Source organism: Hibiscus syriacus, unplaced genomic scaffold (genome assembly GCF_006381635.1).
Source record: "Hibiscus syriacus cultivar Baekdansim isolate YM2019G1 unplaced genomic scaffold, ASM638163v2 tig00111276_pilon, whole genome shotgun sequence".
Taxonomy (NCBI): domain Eukaryota; kingdom Viridiplantae; phylum Streptophyta; class Magnoliopsida; order Malvales; family Malvaceae; genus Hibiscus; species Hibiscus syriacus.
Window position 1 is genome coordinate 568,567 of NW_024063043.1, and position 13,129 is coordinate 581,695.

The 13,129-nt window shown below is 34.5% G+C and overlaps 1 protein-coding gene across 3 annotated transcripts; it reads left to right on the top strand.

The window, feature by feature from the left end:
* The first annotated feature begins 556 nt into the window (after positions 1-556).
* LOC120157838 (splicing factor U2af large subunit B-like) lies at positions 557-5,364 on the top strand. 3 transcript variants are annotated; one of them, XR_005519175.1, is made up of 13 exons: positions 557-770; positions 1,832-2,070; positions 2,174-2,299; positions 2,398-2,477; positions 3,088-3,161; positions 3,242-3,289; positions 3,383-3,442; positions 3,520-3,580; positions 3,671-3,783; positions 3,861-4,307; positions 4,419-4,554; positions 4,662-4,908; positions 5,075-5,106. XR_005519175.1 is itself a non-coding variant. In XM_039168843.1 (13 exons), exons 1-13 carry the CDS (start codon positions 654-656, stop codon positions 5,210-5,212), a joined length of 1,707 nt encoding a protein of 568 aa, XP_039024774.1. In that variant the 5' UTR covers positions 557-653. The 3 variants fall into 3 exon arrangements, 2 of the variants coding, with proteins under 2 accessions (XP_039024774.1, XP_039024775.1); XM_039168843.1 differs by having other exon boundaries at positions 4,841-4,908; positions 5,075-5,212; XM_039168844.1 differs by lacking the exons at positions 557-770; positions 1,832-2,070; positions 2,174-2,299; positions 2,398-2,477 and adding an exon at positions 2,800-2,860 and having other exon boundaries at positions 4,841-4,908; positions 5,075-5,364.
* The last annotated feature ends 7,765 nt before the right edge of the window (positions 5,365-13,129 follow it).

The following is a 13,129-nucleotide window of genomic DNA, read 5'->3' on the forward strand; positions in this document are numbered from 1 at the left end:
TACATTATTTCTATGTTAAAAAATGATATATCTATGTGCAAAAAATTAAAATTTTAAATACATCGGACTAAAAAATGAAATTAAAAATTCAACATTATTACGAAAAACCAAAAATTTGAATAAATTAGTACTTATTCCCATATACGTTTCATTTTATTATATAATCAAAATTTTCTTTTACTAAAAAAAATAGAATGAAGTTTTCGAAAAAAAATCATTTATTTTTTGTAACTTTAATTTTATTATAATTTATTTTAAGAACGTAAAATATAAAATAAGTTATTGATAACTATCAATGGTTTTATAAAAATTAAATTTAGTGATAAGTAAATTTATCAAAATTAATCTTAATTACCAACGTATTTGAGTATTATTATTATTCAAATCACCTTAGGTGCTTAAATATCTTTTCGAAATTAATATTTTCTTATTTTTACAAAAATAGAGATTGCATGTTTCTTTAAATTGAATGGCCCAAAAACGGTGATAAGAGAAAGCCCAAATTTACAATCCCTAATGCGGAATTTAAATTAATTGAAACAAAGCCCTAATTTGCTTACTTGCTAGCTTCTTCTTCTCCTTCCAGCCGACAAATCGAGTTTTGGATTTTGGGAATTCGCGATTGGGTTTAGCAAAGTTTCAGAGAAAAAAGAATGACCGATTACGAAGAAGCGCTTTATCAAGGAAACGGAGGTAACCTCGAAAACATTCATGGCGGTGGTTCCTCACCTAAGTCTCGCTCCGATGATCAAAACGATTCTAAACACCAGGTTAGATCTCTAAAACTTTAGCTTAATATGCATCGCCAGATGTTTAATCGTTTCTTTTAAGTTATTGTTTTGAAAGAATTTGTACGTCTTGTTGGAATTCTTTCGACTGAAAACTTTGAATTTATTGCTGTTAGTTTAGCCCCCCACAAAATATTATGAATGTATAAGAAAATCAAATAGAACACATGCTTTTATTTTTAGACTGAACTACTGCTCAATTAGTGTTGCATCATTTAAAAAAAATTGCGATTATACTTTATGTCATTTGCCTTTCCTTTTCAATAAAATTCTTAAGCAGTAAATAGAAATTCGAAAAAAATTACAGAAAGTTAGCAATTGGAGCACTGAATTTTGCGTGTGTGTGTATACTGACTTTAATTGGGGGGTTTTCAAGGCTTTCTTTGAATTAGGGTATATATATACACCTGTCTTGAAATTTGGCTAGTCTGACAGCTAGCGTTATCTATTACATTTAATACTTAGTTTTGTTCTAACATAAACATCAGAAAATGAGCCATGTTTTATAAAATATAGAGTTTTTAAAACACATTGTGATTCAATTTTAAAACAACACGAGTTTCTCATAACTAAAATAACATATTGTGATTCAGTTTTATTGTTCCTGTTTTATTCCATATGATTGCGGACATAGGAGTAGTTGTAATTTTTTTTGGGTTGGACAATCCTATATGTTTATATCTCCATCTACCGTGTTTTGCAGGTGTTTGTTCTTATTTTATATCTTTAGTATGTAACATGTGATCAGATTTTCAATTATATTTTTCTCAATGAATTTGGCTAGTTTGACAAGTGGTATTCCCAACAAAATTTTATTGATCAGTTTTGTTCTGAGATATATGCAAGTAAATATGGGGTACAAACTTCTAGGTTTATTTTTTATAATGAGTAATAAGGTTTCTTCTTGCAAATTAACTTTCTTGATGCAGATTTTATGCCAGTTCTACATTTGGACTTTTTTATGAATTACATGCAATTTTGCATTGGGTCTTGTTGTAATATAAATTAAATGCTTCCTTAACTATTTCAAGTATGTGTTTCAGGATCATGAGAGAGAGTCCTCTAGAAGCAGGGAAAAGGAGACAGAGAAAGGGCGTGACAAGGAAAAGGGCAAGGATCGTGATCGTCACAGGGACAGGGATAGGGAACGAGAAAAGGATCGTGATCGTGAACGCCACAGAGACCGTCATAGGGATCGTAGTAGGGAACGCAGCGAGAGAAGGGATCGGGGAAGAGATAAGGATGATGATAATTATTATTACCGCAGTCGAGATTATGACAGGTAATTTCAGCTATAATATGATAATTCTGATAACCTTTTTTCTTCTTCTTGCTATTATCTTTATTGGTTAACGAATTTTTTTTGCTGAAATGTTATTTTACAGAAGAAGGGACTATGATACAGACAGGGAGGATAGGCATAGCCGGATGTCCCGATCCCACTCCAGGAGTATATCTGAGCGCAGATCAAAGTCAAGATCTCGATCTCGTTCACGCTCACGCTCAAAGAGGTAGATCATAAAGAACTTGATTATTAGTAAAAATTATATAGTTTCAGTTGTATATTCTGCTCCCTGACGTCCTGGTACCAAACATCATTCTTTTGCAGCAAAAGGATTAGTGGTTTTGACATGGCCCCTCCAGCTTCAGCAATGTTAGCTGCTGGTGCTGTGGCAGCGGCTGCTGCAGGTACATCTTCTGTTCATGACAACTAAGATTGGTGTACCTTGTTAACTATTATTTTTGTTTTTGGATGATCTAATGTTGGAAAGTTCATATCAAAATACTGGTCTGGTTTTGGTAAGCTGTATTTTTTCTTCTGTTCTGTTATATTACATTTTAAGCAGCGACCTTTGGAATGATATAATATTGTTTTAATTTTTCTTTATTTGGTGAATAATTCTGGAACTGAGAGGGTTTTGGTTTTGTCTTCTGTTTGGTGTTGTTTGTTTGTTTCTATGTTTCTATCTTTGTTTTTAAGAAGGCAATGGTGTGAGCCGACTTCTGTAGCTTTTATTTTTGTCTTCTGTAGCTTTTATGTATAAGGATGAATCAATGCACTGGTTTTGATGGTATTGTACGTCTTCAACTGGCAACTATTGTCTGTTTTGGTAGTCCTGCTAAATATTTTCTCCAGATTTAGCTTGCGAAGGATTCTTTTTTCAATCTCTAAATCTGTGAGAGGATTGCATATGTTATGGAAATTAGGCACAAAAGTGCTAATGCTAAATCCATTGCTATAGAATTGTGACTTCGATTTATAACTATACCCTCATATGAAAACTGAATTTCCTTTCAGGTCAGGTTCCTGGGACGACTAACCCAACCTTACCTGGAGTGTTTCCAAACATGTTTCCTCTCACAACTGGACAGGTATAAATTGTTCTCATGTGCCTGATATCCATGAGCTTGCTTTATATGCTGTAACTTTGTTTAACTTTGGTTTGATGCAGCCATTTGGTGCTCTCCCTGTTATGCCAGTTCAGGCAATGACTCAGCAGGTTTGATGGTTATGCATGTTATGTTGGGTGTACCTTTTTTAGAAAATGTTTTTCTACACTACAGAGTTTTTTTGTTTTATCTTGTGATTTCAGGCTACTAGGCATGCTCGTCGTGTCTATGTTGGAGGGCTTTCTCCTACTGCTAATGAACAGGTTCTACCTTTAACTGTTGTACCATTATTGCAGTTCGATTGAATAGAACCAACACTGACCCTTAATGCTTATTACAGTCTGTAGCAACCTTCTTCAGCCATGTCATGGCTGCAATTGGTGGAAATACTGCCGGTCCAGGTATACTAGGGTTTTTCCATGTATTACTGAGCTGCCATGCTTATTTTTCTTTTAATAACTGCTCATTGTTTTTCTTTGTTATATATTCAGGGGATGCTGTTGTTAATGTGTACATAAACCACGAAAAGAAGTTTGCTTTTGTAGAGATGAGATCTGTTGAGGAGGCTAGTAATGGAATGGCTTTAGATGGGATTATCTTCGAGGCATTTTTACATTCTTTTGGATCTGAAGTCAAATTCTTTTAATTGCTGTAAATTGTGTTGACTTGTTTACCTTTTAGGGGGCACCGGTGAAGGTGAGGAGACCTAGTGATTATAATCCTTCGCTTGCTGCCACTCTTGGTCCAAGCCAGCCGAATCCCAATCTTAATCTAGCTGCTGTAGGTCTAACACCAGGTTCTGCTGGTGGGCTTGAGGGCCCTGACCGTATATTTGTTGGTGGGCTTCCCTATTACTTTACAGAAGCACAGATCAGGGAGCTTTTGGAATCTTTTGGGCCTCTTCGAGGTTTTGATCTGGTAAAAGATAGAGAAACCGGAAACTCTAAAGGCTATGCATTTTGTGTTTATCAAGATCTGTCAGTTACAGATATAGCTTGCGCTGCTCTAAATGGAATTAAAATGGGTGATAAAACGCTCACTGTTAGACGAGCAAACCAGGGTGCTACCGAGCCTAAACCCGAGCAAGAGAGTATACTCCAGCATGCACAGCAGCAGATTGCTTTGCAGGTTAAGATTAAAATTCTGTTATTAAAATCATATGCCATCATATCTCTTGCAATTTTGGTTTTATTAGGTATGGCTTGTTGGCTAGTTTGCTTATTCTTTTTTGTTTTTCAGAGGCTTATTTTGCAACCACAAGGCGTGCAAACGAAGGTTGTGTGTTTGACTCAAGCACTTAATGTCGATGATCTTAGGGATGATGATGAGTATGAAGACATCGTGGAAGATATGAGACAAGAGGGTGGAAAATACGGTAAGATCCTTCTTAAACAATCTGATGCCTCTATTTTAACATTGGACGTCTCTTTGTTTTTATTAATTTTCTTTTATTTTCTCTTGTTTTATATTTCTGTTTTACAGCACATTCTTGTTCTACATTCTGCTATAAAGAATCAAGCCTAACATACTCAGACAGAAGACTTGCTAACCCTCTACTTATATATATTTGATGGCACTGCTTTCTCTAACTTGTGTTCTTTGGAATAAAAATTGTTTTATTTTCCCTCTGTGGAATCGAAATTTTTACACGAAATATGCAGGTGCATTGGTGAATGTTGTCATTCCACGCCCAAATCCAAAAGGAGAACCCACCCCGGGTGTCGGGAAGGTCAGTTTTGATGATTTTTACATGTTCTTCAATTGCCTTCCTATTCATTATTCTTAACCCCATTTTAATACTTGTTGGACACAATCATATTCAACAAAGTTTGTTCCCAAGTTGCTCCATGTATTACCCCCTGATGTTACTGACTGTAATTGTCCGGTGCAATTAGGTATTTCTGGAGTACTCGGACGTCGAAGGTTCCAAAAAAGCACAAGCTGCAATGAACGGTCGGAAATTTGGGGGAAACCAAGTAATTGCCGTGTACTATCCGGAGAACAAGTTTGCACAGGGGGAATATGATGGCTAACTATGTAAAAAGGAGATAAAAAATCATCATAGCATTGTACCTGTATTGATTCTATGTTTAGGTCTCTTTTCATTATGTGGCAACCTGTCATTGAGCAAAAGATATTGGGACACGACACGTTTAGATTAACCTGTTTGTTTAGTTCATGATTTTGATTGAATCTTTTCTTGGGGTTTTGATTCATAGGATTCATTAATCTAGTAGTGTTAAAGTGGCTCAATCATAAGGCATTGTTGGGTTGCATGCGTTTTGTACGTGTTTATCTAGCTTTCCTCCATACTGAACTGAACTTGCATGTTTATTCGGTACTCCTCTGGCCTGATATCTTTCGATGACGTTACTCCTCATTCATCTGCTACCATTCTTTACTTGGTATGGTATTTGTATTTCACTTTCATGCTCCGTTGGCTCTTGTTCTATTTCGGTATAGTCTTTGGTGTGATAGAGTTTGGGATATTAACTTAAAATTTTTAGAAAGTTAAAAGAGGTTTAAATTAAAATTTTCAAAATTTTTGAAGGGTTAATTTATATTTTTTTTCAAAATGTTAGGGTCTAATTAATACTCGATTTGAAAAGTTGGTGAACTATTAAAAAAAAATAATATATTAAATTTTTTAATTTTTTAAATTGAACTATTAATAATGTTAACATTTATATGTTATTTTTAAAAAAAATACAATATAAAATTTTTATGTACTTATGATTGAAATCTGAGTTTGAGTCAAGCTTCAATTTTTTATAATAAGGGGAGTTTGAAAATTTTAAGCTCGCAAGATTTAAGTCAAGTTTCGTTTTTTTATTTCGAGTTTGAGTTAAACTTGATAATTTTAAGTTAATTTTAAGCTTGCAAGTTTTCGAGTCAAGTCAAGTTTAATTCTAAAATTTTCGAATCAAGTTGACCTTTATAATACTCAAGCTCGACTTCGTTTGATTACGGCCCTACCTAACTGGTTGGGCCCACTAGGTCGGTTTATTGAACAAGGACTTGGTTATTTGGCCACAAGAGTTGATCCAATGTGTCGGGAGTGGTCTTGCAGAAGAAAACGGAGGATATAACAAGAAGCAATATTACTTGACTAATCATTTTTCTCAAGTAAAATACCCCAACATTTAACAGCTCTCAACCTCTCCTTACCTCATTTCTCACACCACGTTTCCCCTTCTAAGGCTCCTGGGCCACCATCAAACTCTTTTGGTTCACCCTGCCCGCACAAGAGATACGTAAACCATAACCACATCAATCCTAACAACAGATAATAGAAGATAGAAAACCAAGAAAATCTGCATTCTCAACAAACATCCATTTGCAGCTAACTAGGATATTATTGGTCATCTTCCCATTAATTGTTTTGTGGCTTAATGTATCTATTTATAAACAGAAACGGAATCAGTATTTCATCAATTATATGTTCATAGTTTGATTCCTCCTCTATCCTATTTGCAGCTAACTAGGATCGGCATATTTCCATTTTTTTTTCACTTTGCCTGCAGCTTAGTTAAGTTTTTTTCAAGAATCCCCGCTTCATATATCCGTCACTGACTGTTAACAAGGGTTTCACATGATGACCCCTGTTCCCTTTCCGGTCCCCAAATCCCTACCCTCCAGTCTTATCAATCCTCAAACTCTGGAGTCTCCTCCCAGATGAAGTAAAATGTGCCACTACAGCAATAGCAACAACAGACAGAAGTCGCAAAAGCAAAGGAAAAGACCGAGATCATTAGAAACAAGTACAGATGAACAGGCACCCACACCCTGTAAAACTGCTTTCTCAAGCAAGCAAACATCCAAAAGTGATGCCATTTTGAATATGAAAGCAGAAGAAAGGACAATTGCCCAACACCAAAACTGTTTGTTTCGTGGATTAATGCACATGTAAAAAAAACGAAATCAATATTTCACTACCATTTATAATCCGATCCCCGATTATCCTATCAATGGTGATAGTATCCGTTCCCTATCAAATTAGAGTTACATACTTATCATGTGTATCAATGAAACAAATAACTATAAAATAATAATAAACTAAAAATAATATTTTAACTTAACCTTAATTCCTAATAAAATATAAAATATAATCCTAAAAGATAATGCATCATCCTATGTTAAATTATATTACAAATAATCAAATAAAAATATTGAAAATTCGTAATATTTACTAAAATGACCATATCTTGAGTTCCCGACATCATATTGATGCAATTCAAGAACCTTTGGAAAGATAAGATATAGAAGGTCGTATCTCCAGAAGACATGTTGACCAAATAAGATCAGGATCTCATTCAAAAAGTCATCGCAAGTCTGATGTTGTTCTGGTATTCTTTTCCAAGGCTTGGACGAGTGAATCATTTGGAAGAGTTATTACTTCTTCCTTTGATGTGAGCCTTGTGATACATGTATCAATAATCTTTTTTGAAATCACAAAAATGATCGGTTACCGACCCAGAACTACTAACCCAGATTTTGGGATGTTATATGTACTATATGCAATTACTAAATGAGCTGGCTAGTGGCACATGTCATGAACATGCAAAAAACTGATATAGACTACTGAGTAGATATCATGATGCAACTGAGGGTTCTACATCTCGGAGCTCACACACTCCTCTAGCCTTTCTGATATACCCGCAGGTATCTAGGGTAAGATCCAAAGTTGCATCGAAAATGTACATCTTCCAACTTACTCCGTCGAGTCTTGGGGCATCTCGGCCCAAACAACTACTAAAGTGTCTTGGCACATACTCGATATCCAACTGAATGTTGTATTCTACTAAAGAGACTCGGTGTCTTGACTGTTTCTCGAGTGTCAAACAAGATTAGTTTTATGTAATTCTAGTTGTTACTATTTCTAACTGTTATGATATTAATTATTATTCTCACTTGTAGTTTTGTCTATTGTTATATTGATGTATTTGGGCCCCATATAGTCTAATCCCTTAAGCATTAGATTACTTATCCAAAAATGTATGTGGGTTCTGATACTGATCCTTCAGTATCGATATTGAACCTTGAGTATCGATACTCACATGTTGGTATTGATACTTGTTGACTGATATGAGCTGATTGGGTAAGGTGGTATCGATACTCATGGATGAGTATTAATACTCTGATAATGAGGTATCGATACTGGTCTGAGTATCGATACCAAAATTAGGTTCAATGTTTTGAAAAATAACTTAGTATTGAAACTCCTATTGAAGTATCAATACTCTACCTTAAGTATCGATACTCCCCTTGAGTACCGATATCAAAAATGGATATTGGAATCTGATTTGGGTCCCCAGTATCGGTACCACCCTATGAGTATCGAAACTGACCCTACAATATTGATACTTTTGTATGAGTATCAATACTTCCTAAAATTATGTTATTTTTACCTTGGTTGAAGAACATTATAGGTACTGTTCTTCTAGTACCAATACTCCTACTCGAAATTGCTATGTTATGGCCAAGAAAGATGCCAACTTTATCCCCAAAATGTCCTATTGAGGTTCTCAATTGTTATTAGAGTGTTATGTTTGATAAAAAGGGTAATAAAAAAGTCTATAAACATGCTAGAAACACCCTAACACTGAAATCTACCATGAACATGATTCATGCTTATGCAACTTACCAAAACTTACTTAATAAGCTACATGTAGTATAGGTGAGTTACTGTTGAGTTAATCGATTGATGGAATCGGCCAAGAGGGGGGGTGAATTGACAATAAAAATTTTGGTGGAAGCTTTTGCAGAAAATTGAAAGTAATTGCACAGCGATTTAGAGTGGTTCAACTTTATCAACCAAAGTCTACGTCCACTACCTTAGCTATCCACACTAAGGATTTTCCAACAAATTCACTAATTTGTTCTTTCTTTTGATGCCAAAGAGATAACCTTACAACTCCCTCAAGAATATACCCCAATTCTTGAGAACGCTCTTTTCTCAAAGAGAAGATTACAAATTTGCAAACTTACAAGAAAAAACCTCACAAGGCAAATATGTTTTCACAATTCTAGAACAAAGAAAGAACACTCAAGAATGAATACAATTGAACACAATAAGTGTTCTTGAAAGCAAAATGAATATTGAATGAAAAATAGGCTTGAAATGCTCAAACTTGAGGTTTGATGCTTTCTCTTTGATTCTCTCTTGATTCTAGTTACTTGTTGTTTCTTGTTGTTGATCAATGGCTTCTAAGCTTGTTTAAATACACCTTGAATCACTTATGAACGTTGGGGATGATTAGTGGAGTCAATAGAGCCGTTTAAGTGTGAAAACAATTAATTAAAGCAGTTTAGAGCGTCAGTGCATCGATGCATACCCATGGTGCATCGATGCATCAGTGTAAAATTCAAATATTTTGACCGTTTGACCCTTAGTGCATCGGTGCACTAAGAGTGCATCGATGCATCAATTGCATTCGATGTTTCAAAATAGCCAGAGTGTATCAATGCATGGCTGGTGCATCAATGCATTAAATGCATTCGATGTTTTCATAAAATCCTCAGTGCATCGGTGCATGGTATGTGCATCGATGCATGAAATGCATTCGATGTTCAATTTAATTCATGGTGCATCGATGCATGGATTGGTGCATCGGTGCATCACTCTAAAAAATTGATTTTAGACTTGATTTTGGTTCAAAATACTTTGTGAAAATTATTTCAAAAAAAATATATTAAGTATAAAACATAATTTTACACATTTAGTAAGGTTTGAAATTGATCTTAAAAGACTTGGAGTAATAATTTGATATTCGATTAATTGAATCAAATATACTTTAGAAAATCATTTTTAAAATCTTAAAATTCATTTAAACTAATTTGTTATATCGAAACAAAAATGTTTTCAACAATCTCCCCCTTTTTGATATAACAAAACTCTTGAGTAATTTTAAGATTTTCTTTGAAAAATAAGTTTTGAAATTACTCCAAATTACTCCCCCTTACTATAACACTTCTCCCCTTTAATTTAAAACTTTTAACACACTTAACACTTCTCCCCCTTCTTGTTAAATCAAAAAGACTCAAAAACTGAAGGCTTTGAAAAACATAGCCAATTGATTAAACATTTTAATTGAATATAGCTTAAGCTGCTAAGATCAAAGATCAAAAGAGAGGTTAGCCATTAGTGTTCATAATCAATATTCATAATAAAATGTGAAATGGTAAATTGGTCATATTTTAACTAAAAAATAAATGATGCATATATTGAAACAAACCAAAATATATATGAAATAAAAGTTCAAATATCCATCAAACAAACATCCAAAAATCAAAGAAAGACAACCAAAATGTTTTAACAATTTAAATTTAAGTTTAAACCCAAAAACAATCAAGATAAGTCTATTCATCCATCAAAGGATCGGGAGGAGGAGGAGGGTAACGAGCACTCATCTCAAGTGTGAGTGCATCCAAACGATCATTCATATCTTGTTGTCGAGCTCCCAAGGTAGAGAGCTGGGACTCAAAGAATGTGAAGCGCGAATCCATGGACGCATACCGTAAATCAAATGTCTCCAAAAACAAACGAAAATATGGAGGCATTTGATCTTCTTATGGAGCTGGTTCCGGTGCAGGCTCGTCATCGGGTACGTGATCATCGATGTCTTGCATAAGTTTTTTGAAATTCAGGATCATCGTCAGAAGCCGGAGCCAGAGAAGGAGGAGGAGGAGGAGCACGAGATGAGCTAGGAGCGAACTAGCTCCCGGAGTTTGCTTTCCGGGTCTAAAAACCCATTGACCGGTTACCTCGTCTTGTTTCCAATCCGCTTTCTTCAAGGATGTGAGATTGATTTGATTTTGAAGTGAGATAGGATTGTCAAGAGAGACATCTAGACCAAGTCTGATAAAGAGGTTACTAAGAAGACATCCATATATCAATGTTTCAACATGTTTTGAAGGAACAATGTTTATGATGTCTACTAGTTGACTGAATATAATGTGGGGCAGATTTATTTTGATTTTATTTTTAAGACAATACATCCACCATAAATCCCTAGCACGAAGTGTGGAGTACCTACCTCCGGATGGTCTAAACCACCAAGAGATCATCAAATGGAGAAAACGATCGTGATGAGATCGTAGAGTACTAACACTTGAGTTTGGAACATAGGGATATTCCATATTTTCACTTTAATTATATACACCACTATCATCTAACCCAAATCGGAAAGTTATAGTCTCGGGGTCAATATTAATATATTGGCCTAAAAGATAGGATCTAATGGCTATAGTTCCACATTGAGTTTCATTTTGAATACACACCACATTGGAATAGAAAATGTGGACCAATTGTTGATAGAAGATAGGTTTAAGCTTAAACAATTTATCAAACTTCCAAGCTTTAAGAATCGGAAGGTATTCGAAATCAATGTCAACCATAGCTTGAAGCGAAGGAATACGCTCTTCATGGATTCTATAAGTTTGGAAAGAGTTTCTGTACCTAGAGTACAATTCGTCTCTATGACGCTCAGTCATGTTAAAACAAGATCCTAAAAGAGATGAAGGAGGAGAAGGAACGGGATTAGGAGGTTGATGAACGGGAGGACAGTTTTGGTTAGACTGACTCGAAGATGACCTAGGTCGTTTAGGGTTTGACATGATTAAAGGAAATCAGAATAAGGAATATCACCTGCAATTTGAAACACATGTATGCACAATCAATCCCAAAACTCAAATGAGTCCTCAATAATTCAAGGTTCTCTAAACCATATCCTAATGGGCATGTTTTGAAAACTATTTAATAATATTTGATAATCATAATATAGTTTTCATGAAAACAACACAATTAAAACTAATTTTCGAAATCATATTTTTTTAAGTTCGAAATTCAAAGAAAAATCTTGAAAAATTGTTTGTTTTTGACGAAATTGGTAGTAAAATCTAGTTTAGAACCAACAAACAATCAATGCCCGATATAATGTTCATCCTAGAACTAATCAAAACTAGTTCTAAAATCAAAAATCAATAAAATAGAGGTTTTTGAAAAATTACCTTGAAAATTCGGATTGAGAGGGATGAGGAGTTGTTTTGCACGATTTAATGATATAAGCAGGTTTTGAAGATGAAAAGCACGAAGAAACCAATGATTTTCCGATTATTTTGAGTAAGAGGAGGATTTAGAGTGAGAGAGGGACGAACAGCGGGTAGTTTTTAGTTTTTAGGGTTTGAGAAAATAAAGAAAATAAGGCATTTTAACCCAAAACCCGACGGATGCATCGATGCATGACCCTGTGCATCGATGCACATTCAAGGAGTGCATCGGTGCATCAGCAAGATGAATCGATGCACATTCAAAGGGATGCATCGGTGCACTGTTAAGTGTATCGATGCATTAAGCACAAAATTGTCATAAATCCGTTTTAAACACTCAAAATGCTAAATTAATTGGCTCTAGTGGAATTGGCAACTCATATATAAAAAATTAATTATGTTCAATCAATCAAATTTATCTTTAAACAACATTTGAACATAAAATTAATTTTCACCAAATAACATAAACTCCCCCTAACTAATAACAATTAATGCAATAAAAATTATTTATTATTATAAGCATTTTTTATTTATTCTTAAAAGTGCTAAAATTATTTTAAACACTAAGTGAAGATAAGTCAGTTAAACCTAATTCTCTCCTAAGTGTCCAAAATCTTTCCTTATCTAAGGATTTTGTAAAAATATCCGCTAATTGGTGCAAAGTATCAACAAATTCTAGAACTACATCTTTCTTAGCGACATGGTCTCTAATGAAGTGATGTCTTATTTCAATATGTTTAGTTCTAGAGTGTTGAATGGGATTTTTAGTGAGACAAATAGCACTAGTATTGTCACACTTGATAGGAATAGTACATACTTCAATTCCATAATCAAAAAGTTGTTGTTTCATCCATAAAACTTGTGCACAACAACTACCAACTGAAATATATTCCGCTTCAGTA

Coding starts and splice junctions, on each gene's coding strand:
- LOC120157838 (XM_039168843.1), top strand. CDS start 654: ATGACCGATTACGAAGAAGCGCTTTATCAAGGAAACGGAGGTAACCTC. Junction 2,071..2,173: donor CGCAGTCGAGATTATGACAG/GTAATTTCAGCT, acceptor GTTATTTTACAG/AAGAAGGGACTATGATACAG. Junction 4,909..5,074: donor CCACCCCGGGTGTCGGGAAG/GTCAGTTTTGAT, acceptor CGGTGCAATTAG/GTATTTCTGGAGTACTCGGA.